We start from the raw sequence: 19,322 nt of genomic DNA, 5'->3' as shown, positions 1-19,322 counted from the left end.
GGAACCGCCATATCTGCTGCGTCAAATCTGCGTACTGCAGTGGGGGGGTCTGAACTGATCAGTTTAGAATGCCCTTTGTCTGATAAACGACTATATAATGGGAGTTACGAGATCGCAAAATTATACCTAGTAATCCCGCCCGTAAAAGATGTTTTTTGTTGTGGAGATTTGGAAAATGTTCTAAAAAACACAAATTTTGCAAACAGTCCCTGATTTCTTTCAAATATTGATCTTGTTACACCCCTGTATAGACGAAGGGATTGTATAAATGAAGATGAAATCTAGATTTTCATCATTCACTCTGCAGAATGGTTCCACATTCTACTATTCTACAGGTAGAGAAGACACAAAGGATCAGATTTCAAAGACAAAGGAGTTGATTCTTTGCCGCAAACTCTGCTTTTCTAATCCCTTTATAATTGCAAACCATTATCGTAGACCTTATCTTAGACCTGAGATATTTTATTACTATGAATTCTATTAGATCAAATAATCTTAGTTTGAAATATCAAAGGTTTGCAAAGTTGCAACGATATATATAGATTATAAAAATTAGAGTTCGTGGCAAAGACTTAAATCCTTTTAAAGTAAGAATATTTATTGTTTTTTTTTTAAATATTGGCTATCTCCGGCAAAACATTAACTTTTTTCACCAATTGGTTTTAGTTCTAGAACTTCTTGTTAAAGTGACATTCTAAATAATTTTACCTGGCACAAGTTTCAACTCCCAAAAAAAAACTTTTTGTTGAGTATTTGGGCACACTCTGTTAAATTTAGTTGGTTGGATATTATATTATTCTCCCTTCTCCCATTCTTTTAATTGTCTTGTGTTGCTATAGTGGACCCAGAACAATAGTATTGTTAATATATTCATGGTAAAGGGATTATATTCCACTTTTACTATAGTGGACCCAGTACAATGGTATTGTTAATATATTCATGATAAAGGGATTATATTCCACTTTTACTATAGTGGACCCAGTACAATAGTATTGTTAATATATTCATTATAAAGGGATTATATTCCACTTATACTATAGTGGACCCAGAACAATAGTATTGTTATTCATGATAAAGGGATTATATTCCACTTTAACTATAGTGGACCCAGAACAATAGTATTGTTAATATATTCATGATAAAGGGATTATATTCCACTTATACTATAGTGGACCCAGTACAATAGTATTGTTAATATATTTATGATAAAGGGATTATATTCCACTTTTACTATAGTGGACCCACTACAATAGTATTGTTAATATATTCATGAAAAAGGGATTATATTCCACTTTAACTATAGTGGACCCAGTACAATAGTATTGTTAATATATTCATTATAAAGGGATTATATTCCACTTTAACTATAGTGGACCCAGAACAATAGTATTGCTAATATATTCATTATAAAGGGATTATATTCCACTTTAACTATAGTGGACCCAGAACAATAGTATTGCTAATATATTCATTATAAAGGGATTATATTCTACTTTTACTAAAAATAAACCATGTCATGTATTTTAATTGAATTAATATAAGGGAATCTAAAAAGACTGATCCGTTAAAAATAAGAGAGTAAAATATTAAAAATAAAATAATTATTTTTTCACAAAACGTGTTTTTATTTCAAACTGTTACTTTGTAATTTTTCATGAAATAATCGACCTTTAATTTATGCGCTTAAAAGGCAATTTTTGCAAAAAAAGAAGGACTTGCAAAATTTGACAGGCCCTTTTACCATAAAATATCATTCTATTAATTTCATTCATGCAGATTGCTATGGTTTTATTTCATTTCTATATTAAAGTGTTAAAACTGTAACTAAGAACTATGCTAACACTAAAATCAAAGATAAACTGTTAAAACTTAAAATAAAAAATGTGTGGGGAAAAAAGTCAAAACCCTTTTCCTTTTTTATAAAACTATTACTATTGCACTGTATATGATGATCAAAGTTGTATAATTTGGTTTGTTACCCTCGTTGCGGTCCAATGTACGAAAATGTCGTCTCCTAAGCATGGGTAGATAAAATCCGTATTTCGGAAAACCCAAAAAATCAGATGTAGGAATCAGAGTCAAATCTCACAGATGCGCTGGTACCAATGGTTGAAGAGTTTCTAGTCTTTATTCTTCTGTACACCGAAAAATACAATATTTTAGAAATATCAAATGCTAAATACATTTTATAATGAAATACAAAATAAACATTAAATTTTTCATACCAAATACGCTCTGGTGAGTCAAAAGCTCCTAGATTCTACAAAGTTCCGATACAACTAACTTTACTATGGTCATCCGTTTAACATGATTAACTTGATGACTAGGAGTATGCTCCTTGTTTACAACACAAACCGGAATATTTTAATACAGAATACAAAAGGGATGTTGCAACTTAAATTTAGAATAAATGCTATCCATCATCCTGCAGATGTGATTCTCACTCAACATCGTATATGACGTCACTAATTATAGAGGCAAGAGGAATGTCATATGCTGATTCTATCCATCTATGCTCCATACATTGGAGCGCAGATAGAGTAAGCAACCTTATTATACAACCTTGATGAAGATGTTTATGAATATTTAGATGTTTAAACTGTTTTGCTTCCTGGTTATCATCTCTTCATCAAACTCATTGAATTGGGAAACTAATGAGGACGAAGATTCTGCAAAAACAAGGTGAATTCATCATCTTATTTAAACATATGTTTTACTAGCTGAAATACCCGTGAAAAAATTCGAATTTTGAAAAAAAAGTTTTAATTTTGAGAAACAATTTTTTTTTAGCCGATGATACCCCCAGGGTACCCACAAAAAAATGCTTTATTATATAAAAAGTAGAAATCTATTTTTGTTTGGATGTCAAGACTCATAAAGTCCTTAAATGATTTGCCTAAAATTTGTAATGGAAAACTCGATAGAATCACCGGAATGTTCTAAGCTTGGTTTGAAAATTACAAGTTAAGCGGGTCGAGTTTTGTATGAGAAACCCCCTACACAAACTAGACAATAATGAAGAAGGTAAAAGAATTGAGTCTTTGCCATAAACTCTGTTACGCGACTAGGCGTTTTTCCTAAAGACCTAATGAAAGCTATATAAGTACCGTGCGGTATTTCTCAGGATTGGATTGTAAGACTTCCTCTTCCGATCGCTCTCCATAATAAAAGATAAACTTACTGCATCTAAAACTAGTTTTTCCGACACTTTTCTGTACAGATATTCAGGGTGACCTCAGAAATTCACAGGGGCGCACCATAGACTTTACTTACGCAGCATGGCTCGCGTAACACTGGCCAACCAACGAGAAAAGAAAAAAGTTCTATCTGCACCCCACAACTGGAAATCCTGATCTCTTAAATAACCTGAAAAAAAAACTTCACTGTAATTCACTGAGATCATTATAGTTCGAATCCATCAACTCCCTCAGTCTAGAACAATCGATCCTCCCAAGGGACCTCTAAATCCAGATCCAAGTCATCAGGAAATGCAACTCTAGGAACTCCTTCGATCAATTCATCATAGGTAAGAGGTCGCTCCACCACTCTCCTTGAGAACCTCAAGGCTGCACTCTGCCTCCAGGGTGACGGACCCTTCTCCTCCTTCTCTCCCTCATCCTCCAGAAACACTTCATCCTCCTCATCTACCATCACCACCTCCTCAAAGCCATCCTTCTGCTGAGGCCTGGAGACACTCTCTCCGAACCCATTCCTAGCTCCGGATGAACCAGGAGAAGGCTGGGACTGAGAGACACCTACCGGCTCCTCAGCAGTAGAACCAGCTGCATTCTCCTTCAGACTCCTCATCCTCATCCTCATCAGCTTACCAGATCTCGGATTCTTTTCCCTCTTCACTCCAGACCTCTTCTTAGGAGTACCCAAAGCATGGATCTCATCCTTCCATCTGGTTCTCTCTTCATACTCCCCGCGAAAGGATAACTTGTTCAACCAAACCATCCTCTTCCTCCTCATCCGAGTCTCAGCTCCCTCCTTCACTGCCTGGTGAAATTCTACTCCTTCCAGGGACATCCGGATGAAATCCAAGAACAAATCAGCTGCAGTCTTCTGGTTGCATTTTAGAAACCTGCATAGAACATCAGGGTCTGGAAACACATCCCTTAACAAGAGACCTGACAGGACACTGTAAGATACAAATCCAAACATAATGTCTCCTAACGCATAACATCTGAGGGATTCCGGAATCTGCTGCCATCTAACACCCCAGTAGTCATCACTAGTCAACACATTCTTGTTGAACAGTGTTCCAAGCACCTGAACCCCGATGGCCTTAGGATACTGGGCAGGGATCAACATCCTCATCCTGGGATCAAACTTCTTGCTCCTCTCCTGGCTCAATCTCTCCTTCACACACTTCCTCAGATCATCCGTCTCTGTGTACAAGTTGCAGAAACTGAGGTTTGAACTCTAAGTTTCATCAGGTAGGAATACAAAACAAGAGATTTCTTCAGACCAGAAAATTTCTTCAAACCAGGAAATCTCCTCAATATAGAAAACTTCATACCAATTATAGGACGAGAGACTAGTTCTTTAACACCACTCAGATCAGGGAATTTCTCCAGGTACAAGTACAACACAGGAGATCTCATCAGACCAGGAGATTTTCTCAATCTAGAAAACTTCATACCAATTATAGGTCGAGAGACTAGTTCTTTAACTCCACTCAGATCAGAGAATTTCTCCAGGTACAAGTACAACACAGGAGATCTCAGAACAGGAGAACTCAGAACAGGAGATCTCAGAACAGGAGATCTCATCAGGGGAGAAGTACATGTAGAATCAGCTTTCAGAACAAGAGATCTAATCAGACCAAGAGATCTCAGACCTGGAGATCTCATCAGACCAGGAGATCTATTTAAACCAGAAGATCTCATCAGATCAGGAGATCTCATCAGATCAGGAGATCTCATCAGATCAGGAGAACTCATCAGATCAGGAGGTCTCAAAATAGGAGCTCTCAGAACAGGATATCTCATCAGCCCAGAAGATCTCAGAACAGGAGATCTCATCAGGCCAGGAGACCTTACCAGACCAGGAGATCTCATCAGACTAGGAAATCTCTTTAAACCTGGAGATCTTAGAACAGGAGATCTCAGAACAAAAGACCTCATCAGACCAGGAGATCTCTGGCCAGGATCAATTAGTAGCTCTCCAGCTACACCCCTGCCCGCAAGAAACACCGAAACCAAAAAATATACTGATATATCACCACTATCATTACCAGGATATTCTCCCTCCAGTTCAGGTTCAATAATCGGAGCTGAACACTTCCCAGGTTCAGGATTCCTCATCATCTCACGAATACTCATTACCTCAGCACTACTTATCAGCTCAGGATTACCATTTCTCTCAGGATCGTCATTCTTCTTAAAATTACTGTTACTCCTTTTTAAATCCTCAGTCCGTCTAAAATAATTAGCTTTCTTAAAACTATCAGCCTTATCCAAGCCATCATCGTTACTGAAATCTTCATTCCTCTTACCATCATCATTCTTCTTAAAATTTTCAACCTCGTCAATCTTGTTTAAAAACTCTTTCTGGTTAGGTTTAGCTCTCCAATTTCGTGATGCAGGGTCCATTAGTAGCTCTGCTACCCCCCTGCATGTTTTAGCCACAGTAGCGGAAAATGTATCAGTTTCAGTACTCTTCGTCCAATCAAGGCCTCCATCATTCCTAAACTTTGCAATTGGTACTCTTGCTTTAAAGACTCCATGGTCATCCTTGCTCGTGTTTCTATGCAGGGCTGTGCTGAGATCACGGTTTGGAGAATTACACTCCACCGCGTTTACAACCACATTCTCTGAATAAATACCTTGTTTTGCCTTCCCCTCATCCAGGGCTGTGATAGATTTGTGACCTGGAGAATTACACTCCCCTGCAAATCCATCTACACTCCCTGGTTCCATCTGCTCTTTAATAAGTTGTTGAAAGGATCTCCATGTCTCTAGCTCCATGTGCAATTTACATACATTTCCTTGGGATTCTAGAATTGAACTTAATCTCTGATGATTATCCAGGCATGATTCAAAATCGTCTTCCACCTCTCCATTACAGTCCAAGATATCATCCTCATTTATGGGATGAGGATTTACTGTCAGACCCAACTTCTCCTTTGTTCCTATGGCATAGCATCGTTGTTCCATCTCCGCATCCATCTCCTCCAACATTCTCTCTCTTATCAAAAACACTGCATTTGACATTTTAGCATGTTTTCCATCATTTCCTTTAGTGAAGGATTTATGAGGTCCGGCAAAAATCAACCTTGAGCCATAAATATCCTTGAAAGGACTTAGATACACAGCTACCCAGGATGGTAAGACCTTGATCAACACAGGATCCAGTTTAGTATTCTTTATTCCCAGCAACAGGTGAACTTTAGAACCTCCTACCTTTTCTGGGAGTGCATGAACCTTCTCTTCATCCTCAGCCTGGTCCAGATATTCCTGACAAATCTCTGTTAGATCATAAGTTCCAAATCCTCCCGTAACATCATCCATACCTACGCAGACCACTTCGTGATATTCTCCCTTTTCTCCAGGTCCTAAATTGAACCTAAAGGTTCCATGGTTTGATCTAACCTTACTCCCTCCGACCACAGTGAGATTGGTAGGATCATTTGAAACCTTCTGCAAACCTTCTTTTTCTGCCAGTGACCCATCAATGATGTGGATATTTGCTCCCCGGTCAAAAAACACGAGCCCCTCCGAACTTCCTATCTTGATAGTCTGCATCAAATAGCAGGAATGTTCTGATACTTCATGTATAATCCTCTCTGGAGATACAGTGTTAATCCTTCCCGTCTCTGAGTCTATCGATGGAGCAGGTTCGCCTGTTCACACACACATCCTTGGGGGCTAGACATGAGTAGCAAATCCTTCCCTTCTCCATCTTATTCCATCTATCTCCGGGGCTCAAAGAAAAAAATTCTGCACAGGTACTCATTTCATGCTGATGGTTTGATAGTGGACATGGAAACTTTAAGCCGGCCCGGTACCATTTATTATTAGTGAATTTTGTTGCAAAAACTGCGTTGTTCATCTCTCCCTCCAACCTACCAGCTTCAACTTCCTCCACTTTATGAGCTGACTTCGCCTTGGTTTTGGGAGATCTTGGTGATCTTGTACCTATAGGAGATCTGGTTCCGTTGCTACGCTCTGACTCTCTCGAACCTTCGCTTTTATTCCTCTCTATGATGCACAAATTCTTGAAAACTCTATACGCAGCCTCTCCTACAGGATTCTTGTAATCCAAGCCGGCCCTGGTCATCTCTGTAATCCAATCAGCATATGCACCATTAGGTAAAACCAGGGAAAGACTGCTCAGAGTTGCTCATGAGTATACACAGTTCTCTAGTTCTTGTTTGTTGATTTCTCCGACCTTGGACAATCTCTCCATCCTCTGTAATGTACCAGATATACCAGCATAGAAGGAAAATCTCTGAGTACTATTGTTTGGATTAGGCTTCACTCTCCTACTAAGATCATTTACAATATCGCTGATAATTCTCGACACACCACCGTAGTTTGCAATCAACCATCTCTTCATCTCAGGGTAGGAGTCCGACATATTTATCAACTTGTTCTTTATCTCCTCCGACAAATGTTTGTTGTACATCCGGTTGGCCTTCTGCCTTGAGTTCCCCCAACCCAAGTACGCTATTTCAGCAGCTTTCAGAAACTCATAAATTGTCATCGTTGCATTATCTGAGAAGATCCCGACATCCGCTGTATCACCCTTGGAAGTGTTGATACTGTGCACTTCTGCTGTATTATACATCTCTTCCACCTTCAAACACCAGTTCTCTGCATAATCCAGAAATTCATTAACTTCATCACAATACTCATAACTCACTCCGGGAAATTTCACATACTTCTGCAAGGACTTCTGTATGTTCCCTACTGCCGAATGTACAGCTGGTACATCAACAGTTTTGTACTTCTTCACCAGAGATATATCCACAGGGCTCATCCCTAGGTCTGCAACTACAATCTGTTTTAGTTGTTTCCTGGCCCGCTCAATACTTTTCCTCACAAGATCTCTCTCTCTGGTATGGGACTCAAAGGATCTGGAGTCCTTCTCCTGTACTCGGGGTTCATACAGCGTGTGTTGCATAGAATTATTCACCATTTGATCAGACAAATCCACTACTAATCCTCTCAATCCCTCTGTTACATGCCTGCTGGAGTCCAAAGAATCTCTGATCTCATCAAGCTCCTCTCTCATCCTGTTCACAGCTAGACCCGGAGAACTATCAGCAATTACCTCTTGAATAGAGTTAACAAGCTCCGCAGGAACGTCTGTATGCACTTGAGCGGACATATGCACAAACCATTCCTGGATCATCTCCACCTTCTCGTCCAACTTAGCATCCAATCTGTTTACACTAGCCTCCAATCTATCAAACCTCTGATCCTCCAGGTCCAGTCGTTCCCAAATCTTGGAGTTACTAGTTTCCAGGATCCCAATCTTATCTTGTAATTCCAGATACATAGCTTCTGCTCCATGTACTGTTGTAGATAACTTCCTCATCCCTTTGATAAGATTGTTAACCTTCTCTTCAACAATACTCTGGCGTTGTTTCATCAGTTTTGCCCACGGATCTTTCTGATTATCAGCATTTATTCCATCTGCAGACAGCCTTGAGATTACTTGTTCAAGAGATCCGTTCAGGTCCAAATCTAACGCTCTCCGGGTTCTTACTCCCTCAGGTTGCAAAACTCTGGGGGTGTTTAGGCTGGGTTGGACGGAATCTGATTGGACAAATTCTATCCCCCCCACTCCTGCACTTATAGAATGGACACCATCAGGTTGCAAATCATCATCTACTCTCAGGTTGGGAGGAACGGTTTCTGGTTGAACAGGGTTTGTAGCTCCCACTCCTTCATCAGTATTCCTCCTAGATCCCCTCACTCCGATTTGTAGTGTTGCAAGACTGTAAGTCCTGTATCAGGTTTAGCCTAGTAGATCCGAGTCCTGATGCCACAGATCTCGATCCTACCATTGCTCTGTTACTCCTGGACTCACTCAGAGCTTCTCCTCCCCTGTAAATGGGTGCAGATACAACACTGTACGGTGACAATCTCTCTATAGGCTCCTCGTTGTGGAACACATAATTCAGATCACAACTTCTCATCATTATCTCCTGACTTCTTTCACCACCAGACTCCCGGACTGGTACACGTTCATTCTGCTGGGGGTGTATCCCTGAGTAATCCTTGGATATTTGCCGGGCTCTCTTCCGGATTCCATTCAATCTATCCTTAAGATTTCCCAATTCTCTCACTAACACTAAATCCCCTTTTGTTACTAAAACTTCTGAGATTTTCAGCTCAATATTCCCCAAAAATGTTCTATGGTTAGCCTCAATAACATTCATCATCTGTGGAATAGAGCATGCCAATTCCCCCCACTTAATTATCTCATCTCTAAGTTGGGAAAAATCATCTCTCAGTTTTGCATCAATAGCGTTTGAAGTTGCCCGCGACCTAGTACGGATCCTGGATTCAAACCACGTCCCCCTGCTACTCTCAAGGTTGTCATCAATAAACCCCGTAACATTAATTTGAGGTGTAGACGCATATCTATTGGAATCAGTATTATCAAATTGGTTAAATCGTGCGGCTTCAGGCAAATTTAAGGTACTGCTCAGTCTATCCCCCTCCCCCTCTGATGTAGACCTTCTCCTCCCTGCGCCCCGCATAGCAAATTAGGAAATGAGCTCAAATAAGTTCACCACACTTAAAAATGTTTCCCCATAAATTTCCAATCTGGCATTTATAGAAGGTTAAGTAGGTTAAATTAAGCCCAAATCCATCAATTTATCGCCCTATCATATCCTACTCAGAGAAAATCAAGAAGATATATAGGGATTATCAAGTTAATCTCAAAGAATGGAGTTATCCCACTCAGTCACTTGACATATTTTTCCGAACTTGCAAACATACCAAGTATGAGAGATAGCTCAATAAATTAGACTTAATCAATTATTATCCTTAGTATGATCAACAAACAATCAGGATTTATCAATTGATCTCAAGTCAGAGTTATTCTCCCCACTCACTCAGTATATTTTTCCTATCTGGCAAATACACTAAAGGTGAGGGAATAGCTCAATAAATTATACTTCTTAACTTAAGTCCAGTGTTCGTCCCTTTAAGATATTGATCAAGAGGGTACTGATTGTGGATCATAAATCTCAGATAAATTGCTTTCATTCAATCATCCAGACATGAACATTTCATTCTCAGTGTATAAGGGAAAATAAATCTCTTAGCATCTCATAATAACCCTTCCCGATATGGATCAGGTGGGTACAAAAAAAGGGATTAAAAGATTTTATAAAATCCAATATCATAACGTAGATTTAATTCACTCGGTCCTTCACTATATTTTTCCAATTTGGCCAATATACTGACAACGAGAAAAAAAAATCCAGCGTATAGACTCAACTAAGCACCCCGTCTCAATTTACTAGATACAGATCTAATAAATGATAAGAGTTAAGATTATTAAAGGATCTCAGGTTAATAAAGCTTCCTTGTAAGCTTATTCCTACGTCAGTCCGTATATTTTCCAATTCAGGCAATATAGTGGCAACGAGAAATTTGCTTGAAATTTTGCTCAATCTTCAGACTTAATTAATTAAACAGTACCCTACAAGGTTGCGATTGAATGTTACACAACTAGGCGTTTTTCCTAAAGACCTAATGAAAGCTATATAAGTACCCTGCGGTATTTCTCAGGATTGGATTGTAAGACTTCCTCTTCCGATCGCTCTCCATAATAAAAGATAAACAGGATGAGTTCTGATTCTTTATTCACCAAGACTTCAATCTAGCAAAAATAAAACTAGATATACCACAGAAAAAGCTTTGAATTCATAAACCATACAACACAAATAAATTAATTCAAGCATTAAAAAACTGTGGATCGGAACCAACTATACATTTTAAATCATCAAATCCATGAAAAACACAAAATCTAAGGTATTTATATATATAAAAGAATATTACCGCAGTGATCCTAGAATTATAAGCACAGTTTACATTATCGATACACTTAAACGGTTTATAACTGAATAATATGAATAAAATCTGTCTGCTTGCAGGCGAGAATTCCGCGCATGCGTAGACGAGCCGTATACTGCATCTAAAACTAGTTTTTCCGACACTTTTCTGTACAGATATTCAGGGTGACCTCAGAAATTCACAGGGGCGCACCATAGACTTTACTTACACAGCATGGCTCGCATAACAAACTCAAATATTTTAATCCCAATTTTTTTGCAACCTGATAGTGTATACCTTTGGTATTTAAAACTTAGAATTCAGATCTAACAGAATTCATGGTTTGAAATATCTAAGATCTCCGACGTTATGTTGCAAAGATATAGAGATTAGACTAGAGTTTGTGACAAAGACTCAATTCCTTAATGCGACATCACTGGTATGACTTTGTGACATTGTAAAGATTAATTAAACGGATTTGTTTCTCATCAGGAATCTCCATCCTGCAGATAAGTTTGGAAAAGAACATTATTATTCTTCTTCTTCTCCTCCTTACTCCTCTTCCTCTCCTACGTTCCAATCATCTCTCCTTGACAACTACAGAAAACTTTGGATTCAAACATTACTAGGTACATTTAATATTTGGTGTTAATGATGAGTAAATAAAGGAGCTAGGTAAGTTGCACATTTTTTTCTGAAAATATATACAACTGAGCTGAAAACTTTAGAATGGTGAATATCAAGATTAATGCTGAAACTCCTGGTTTTACTAAATTAAACCCAAGATTATTTTAAAACGAATTCGATATCAAAGAAAGATGTTAAAAATTTACGTGTCATGTTATGATGGACTCTTTAACTTTTTCAAACCCGGTTTTGCTTTCTTGTGTTGATGGTGTCATATCAATTGAACTAAACATCGATTGAACAAACATAATTTTTGGATTAATGTTTATTAAGACTAACGTTCAAGATGACAATAGTCCTAAAATATGTTTTCAATAATTTCCTATTAATATGATTAAATTTATATTTGTTTAAATGCTCTTTAGAGCTTGTGAACAGCTGACTTTAATTGTGTGTACGTTAGATAATCAGTGATCGTGATTAAGGATATCTCATTCTAAAGTTTTCAGCTCAGTTTATACGATGCAATAACCATTAAAATAAAAATACACAAGAAAATAAACAAAACAAAAACTTTGATATCATGATACAGTGGTCAATCAATACAATATAATGAAAAGGACTTTTCCAAACTTTCAAACAGCACCAGATACACATAAACCATGGATACAAAAGATTCTCTTTGTTTACTTTTAAACTTATAGCATATATATTTTTAAGTAATAGCTTAAATTTTTAAACTTAAATTTTTAAACTCATAGATTAAATAGATAAGTCGTCTTCTTTGTATTGATATAAAAGCCAACCACTGAATGTAAAAAAGATAATTCGCAAATATTCATTTGTTTTAAAGAATGTTTAAAGACATGTAATTATTATTCCTCGAGATTTGTTTCTGTCATGAAGATTGAAAACAACCCGTTGTGAATCAGGCATGTCCCTTTTAGACTTCACTTTCAAACTGCAAGGACATCGAGAGCGTTTAGAAATGTATCATGATTTGTTTTTTCTTCACAAAGGACGAGTCTTCAGAGACGATTTATGGAATTTGTACCAATTCGTTTTCTTATGTTTGCGATTCCCAGTTTCTTTCTTTGCCAATCAGTATACAGTGATAGGGAGACGACTTTCAGACTCAATTACTTACTCTAAATAGTGCAATGAACATGAGACAACACAATTTTGGGGTGTAAAAAGGCCCAAATAACTTAAAAACTGATTTTACAATTTACTCGAAAAACTATTTTCTTTGAAATCGCATCAAATACTATTTATTATTGCTTTAATGTCGTCTTCCTATTCTTCAGTTTTCTGGTTATCACTGTATAAGCCATTAAGACTTAAGACAGAGTTTTAGGTCGTCTTTATAATCTCATCCTTTGTGAGTAACCCTGTCTGATAAACTATGATTTTGACTATTTAATTTAAGGCAAAATTTTGGTAAGAGGATTGAGAAAATATTATTTTTTTTCTTCTCTCCTTTCTTATATATTATGTAGGATTTACTAAGAATAATTATTATTATTAAGAATAATAATGTTGGGATGAGGGGGGGGGGTTATATTTTGGGGAATAATAGAAAACACAGTTTTGTGTAATGTAAACATAGTGAAAGTAAATATTTACTGACAATTATCACACTACATAAGGCAAACTAAATCTTTTTTGTTATTTTTTTACATTGATTTTTACAATGCAAGCAGTATTGCCAATAGATTCTAGTATAATAGATTTCAACGTAAAATTTGTACACACTCAGTACAGCTGTATTATGACCTCATAAGTGTCAACTCAGTTTTTGTGTCCAACAAAATTATTAATAATAGTGATAATTTTGAATTTAAGTGCTTATCTTACGGTAAAATAAGTGCAATTATGTGATCTTTATTTTCTGTTTTCACACATTTTTATTTAATCTTGGAAAACATGTCAACTTATGTGAGAACATTTCGTTATATTTGACACTTGTGAAGTTGTGTATAATTGGTCCATTTCTCTGTTGCAACCTACATGTCTCAATTTGGTAAATTGTATACAGTTTTTATACTTGAAAAAGCTGGATGTTTTACTGACGCTGTACAATGTTAATAACATAATTTTAAAAAATGGAATTGAACAAAATTATTCCGTAAATTTTATTATTTTATTTTTATATGTTATTTCATTAAGGAATCTTTTGCAAGAATTATTTTTCCTGTAAAAAACCATGGAAAAAAGTCATAGAGTACAATTCCAAAATTTATTCTACTTACATTATATACCAATCCCTACAAATATTTGACCAATAGATAAATTTAAAAAAAAAAACCTATTTAGGATTAAAACTGATGTATATGTCTGACATTTTCCCTAAGGCTTTTCAGGCGCCAAAATGTTTCCAAATTTTGAGGTTCCATCTAATGTTTTGTTCAGCAGCGTAAGCAGAACAAGGTGTGTACTAGATAATTGGTTTCGCTTGCATAGTTGTTATAAAATCTTCACATAAAATGAGCGTTTATTCAGTGAGAACCAGAAAACTATGGCATAGGAAGACGATCTTTAAACAATTGCCAGATTTAATGAATCGAGTTTATGTTTATTGTTTACAAAAGTTGCTATACTTGGGAAAATACCATTGGGAAGCAGTTCGGAAAATGCCTTTGGTAAAGTACCTTACATCTTAAAAACTATCTAAATCATAATTTAATTACTTCTTCTCTGATTCTTTATTTATAATAGAAGGTACTGACAGCTTGACTGAAATATAAGATTTATAGTAACAATCTTCATCAAGATTTCATACAAATACTACACGATTGTAATCAATGTATTGAGAGAAGAATTCAAATAATATCTACCTCTGACTTCATTTCTTTATGGTTTAAGTCTAATCAAGCTCGTTTACTTTCACATACGCTCAGGAATACGCTTAACAATGGGATAAACTTATATCTTTATATACTGCAAACATGGAGAGAGGCTTACTTGTAAATAAACTGTAGTCAGTGGGGCAGATGATACGTCGCCTTATGTATATCATGTAGAGAGATTTTTCCGTTAAAAGATGCCAGCCCAGAAAACATGCTTTTAACACATGATTTGAAGGAGTGGAAGATTTGAACGTGGGGAAAACCAAAATCACCGTTGGCCCGGAATTCTATTTTAAATTCAAGCCAATAGGCTTGAACCACAGCTTGACACGAGGGAGGAGGAAAAAGGATTGGCTTGGACTAAAACTGAAATAGAAATTAGTGTTCATGAAGAATCGAAATGGAGAGGATTAACCCGTCATATGAGGTGGAGCAAAGGCGGGGAGTCTGCCAGAGAGATCCGGCTTTCTTCGATTCGTTAGTATCAACCATTATTTGTTCTCTTTTTATATATTGTAAATACATTTTTTACAATACTCTGTAGATTACTCATATCAGTTTCAGACTTTTTATTTCCTTTATTCTGACAACTTTTAAATGGTAACAATACTTTGCATGTCTGTCTGTCTGTTTGCAAATAAAAGAGATGATGCTCAAAGATAGAGCTGCACAATTAAAATTTTAAATAGAGGATGGGCGCGAAGCGCCCTAAAAGCTCAGTAGATATAGTAAAATAATGGAATTAATCAAATACATTAATTTCATAATATAATAAGCCGCGTGTGTGAAGGAACACTAACATTTTGTTCGTAATATAGAACTAACTGGAAAGTATTTCGAGGTTACGAACATTTTGTTCAAAATTTCGGAAAGAATGCAATGATATAACAATATGTAAAATATACCTAACAAAAGCTGTTCACAGTTATAAAATATCGTCATAAATTATACAAAGATGATAAAGATCATATAGTATATGATATGGCAACAGGAATTTATGTCTTTGGACCCAAATATTTTCCTGAAACATTAGGAACAGGTGCGTTTATACAGGAATCTTTCAAGAAGGAGCTCACCACCCTGTGGGGCCTGAAAATCCCCTGGGATCCATGAATTTTATTTATCAAGAGGGGATGGGGTGAGACCCCATATCCCACTGTAATCGCCCTGTCAGCCTTTGTGCCCCCCCCCCCCTCTCCTACAAAAACATTTAGTTATTGGCCTTAACATGCTGACTCAGTAAAGGTTAAAGGTAGAGGTGGGCATCATTTTTTAAACGAACGAAATTTTTCTTGCAAAAGGGTGTCGTTCAAGGAAAAAACAAACAATGAACAATAGTTTTACTGAATGAACGATGTTCCTGAACAAAATATCTTACGGAACGAAGGATCTTACTGAACTAAGGATCTTACTGAATGAAGGGTCTTACTGAACAAAGGATCTTACTGAACGAATGATCTTACTGAACAAACGATTATACTGAACTATCGTTCAGTGAGAAAATAAACGTTAATTTTGAAAAAAAATAAAATCTAATTTTTTTTGAACGATTGAAAAAAACTAATGAAATCGGTCGTTCACAAACGATGAACGAGCAAAATAAATAAAAAAGCGAACATGCCCATCTCTAATTTAAGGGACTGTAAATATAATTGAAACCAACCCTCCATAAATTAAAAGACGACCTTTAAAACTTGTTTTTAAATGGAGTACACCGTCTGTAAAGCATGTAAAATCATATGGCAGGGTGGGCCGGGACCATTCCATCTCTCTTATATTCCATGTTCCTTTGTAACGCTGGGTTCTGAAGCTTGTACTTAGATATTTTAGAAAATATTGTTTTAGGGGACTTACTTTCTGGTGAACACGCCTCAGTCAATAAACATCCCAGGTATTATTATTATTATTATTATTAATGCTATTAATGCTATCATTATTATCAATATCAAATTTACAGGGACTGTACCCCAGAATCCTGTATCTATCTTTCCAAGGAGCTAAAACCTGAGATGTTTAAACGTCTCTCTGTAAAGGTTATAAAACATATTTTCATCAGTTAGTTTAAGATTAAGTCGGTTTTTATGGATTGGAAGTAGTTCAACCCAGTTTGGCTAGCTGTACTAGCTAACTTTCCGTTGCACTCAAGCTGCGTTAAACAAGTTTGTTCAATTACTGATTCAAACCAAGATATGCACTCGCTCACAAACATCAAGCAGTATTTTACCAATTACTCCTAATAAACTTAGGCTTAAAGAGACAAGCGCGTTGCAAATTTAAAAAATGCCTAGGGCTACAAAACGTATAAGTCAGTTGGATAAAGTAAAATATTAGTCCAAGAATTGCATTTTTAAAGTATAGTTCAAAGTATACGGACAGTGATTCACGTATCAGTCTAGATTAAAGAGCACTCCTCGGATAAGGACATTTTTTTGTTTTCAATAATAACTCAATTTTTTAAAGAGTTATTGAGAAGAATAAACCTGTTTTCAATATCTTCTTTGAACCCGGATAGATTTGCTCACCCCTTCTTGTGCGTAAAATGAAAACTAGAAGAGTTTACGAGCTACGCAACTTCTCCTTCTGTCTAGTTTACGAGCTACGCAACTTCTCCTTCTGTCTAGTTGCAACTTCTCCTTCTGTCTAGTTATCAAGCTACGCAACTTCTCCTTCTGTCTAGTTTACGAGCTACGCAACTTCTCCTTCTGTCTAGTTATCGAGCTACGCAACTTCTCCTTCTGTCTAGTTTACGAGCTACGCAACTTCTCCTTCTGTCTAGTTATCAAGCTACGCAACTTCTCCTTCTGTCTAGTTTACGAGCAACGCAACAACGCAAATATTTTAAATTCTTCTTCTGTCTAATTTATAATGATTTGTAAAGCAATGATTTAAAGATGAATGGCCATAGTTAAGTGAGTAAGTGAGTTTTTGCCACAAACTCTGATTTTCTAATCCATTGATATTTCAAAGATTTGAACTCTTTTAGATCATAAAATTTAAATTTGAAATATAAAAGGTTTACACCATCAGGTTGAAAAGATTTAAGTATGAGTTTGTGACAAAGACTCAATTCCATTATTCTTTATTTGATACAATTTGATGCAATTTTATAATTTAGGTTTTTCGGCCAGCTAGAGCTACCTTTTCTGCTTGGGGTGGAAAATAAATCCAAAATTAATGAAAAGTTCTATTTTTTTATATTTATGTATTTAGAGGAGGACATTCATAAATATAATGTAATAACACACCAAGGATTAAATAGAACAAGGTGTTGTCTGAAATTCACTGCTTACAATGCAAATTCAAATCTTGAATGTATCTTAAATCCGCGTATCATGTATTTAAAAATAATTTTTTGGATCTTAAAGTTTTTTTCTTTTTTCATGTTTGATCTAAAATCAAGAACCAAAAATACTTTAAAAACTGCGGAGTTGTAAATGTTTAACAATTGTCAGTCCCATGTTTATTTTTGTCATTAATAAGAGTTAAAAATAAACGAATAAACTGATAAATTCATCGACGGGGGTGGCTGCTCCCAGAGTTTTGGGGTGCTCCCAGGATTTTAGAGTTGCTCCCAGGGTTTTGGAGTTGCTCCTAGGGTTTTGGTGTTGCTCCCAGGGTTTTGGAGTTGCTCCTAGGTTTTTGGAGTTGCTCCTAGGGTTTTGGAGTTGCTCCCAAAGTTTTGGAGTTGCTCCTAGGGTTTTGGAGTTTCTCCTAGGGTTTTGGAGTTGCTCCCAGGGTTTTGGAGTTGCTCCCAGGGTTTTGGAGTTGCTCATAGGGTTTTGGAGTTGCTCCTAGGGTTTTGGAGTTGCTCCAAGGGTTTTGGAGTTGCTCCTAGGGTTTTGGAGTTGCTCCTTCTATATTTCTCTAATTGTCTCTATATTCCTCTAGTTGTCCCTATATTCCTCTAGTTGTCCCTATATTCCTCTCGTTGTCTCTATATTCATCTAGTTGTCTCTATATTCATCTAGTTGTCTCTATATTTCTCTAGGTATCTCTATATTCCTCTAGTTGTCCCTATATTTCTCTAATTGTCTCTACATTCCTCTAGTTGTCCCTATATTCCTCTAGTTGTCCCTATATTTCTCTACTTGTCTCTACATTCCTCTAGTTGTCCCTATATTCCTCTAGGTGTCTATATACCTCTAATTGTCTCTATATTCCTCTAATTGTCTCTATATTTCTCTAATTGTCTCTATATTCCTCTAGTTCTCTCTATATTCCTCTAGTTCTCTCTATATTCCTCTAGTTGTCCCTATGTTCCTCTAATTGTCTCTATATTCCTCTAGTTGTCTCTAAATTCTACAACTGTCCATTGTATGAGTACTGTATACATAATATTCTTTCCTTGCCTGTTTTACAAGCAGTAAATCCTATGTAAGCACTCTATGCACTATGCAACCAACATCCTTGATATTCTAAGTATGGATATAACTGAACTAGAATTATCAAGTGGGCGAGGGTGGGGGGGGGAGGGGGAGGTGAAAGCAACCCCCACCAAACTGCTTAAAATAACAATATTTCTACTAGGCCCGTCCGCGATCCTTTCTGGGAGGATTATTTGAGAACCAACAAAAATGTTTGATTTGTCAGTTCAGCCATTTCTACGTGTGTTTGATACAAAGCAGCAAACATGGGGCCTTGAATATTGGTTCTTTCTAAAGTGTGAGGGGGGGGGGCAGGGCACCAATTGGGGGTCTGAAATATCATAGATTTCAATGATACAGGGGAGGGGATGAGTTCCCATAGCCCCCCCCCCACTGTATGCGCCTCTGATGACAATGCAAATGAAATCATAATCTGACAGGGTAAAAGTAACGTCACT

General features: G+C 36.7%; 1 protein-coding gene across 1 annotated transcript; it reads left to right on the top strand.

Moving 5' to 3' along the window:
• Positions 1-231: 231 nt before the first annotated feature.
• Positions 232-17,676, top strand: LOC111709054 (uncharacterized). Its single transcript, XM_023482636.1, has 6 exons — positions 232-335; positions 2,591-2,682; positions 11,517-11,653; positions 16,346-16,391; positions 16,458-16,533; positions 17,616-17,676. The coding sequence occupies exons 1-6, from the start codon at positions 309-311 to the stop codon at positions 17,661-17,663; spliced, it is 426 nt and encodes a 141-aa protein (XP_023338404.1). The 5' UTR covers positions 232-308; the 3' UTR covers positions 17,664-17,676.
• Positions 17,677-19,322: the final 1,646 nt, after the last annotated feature.

This window comes from Eurytemora carolleeae, unplaced genomic scaffold (genome assembly GCF_000591075.1).
Source record: "Eurytemora carolleeae unplaced genomic scaffold, Eaff_2.0 scaffold377, whole genome shotgun sequence".
Lineage (NCBI taxonomy): Eukaryota > Metazoa > Arthropoda > Copepoda > Calanoida > Temoridae > Eurytemora > Eurytemora carolleeae.
This window is presented reverse-complemented; position numbering and strand designations above follow the sequence as displayed.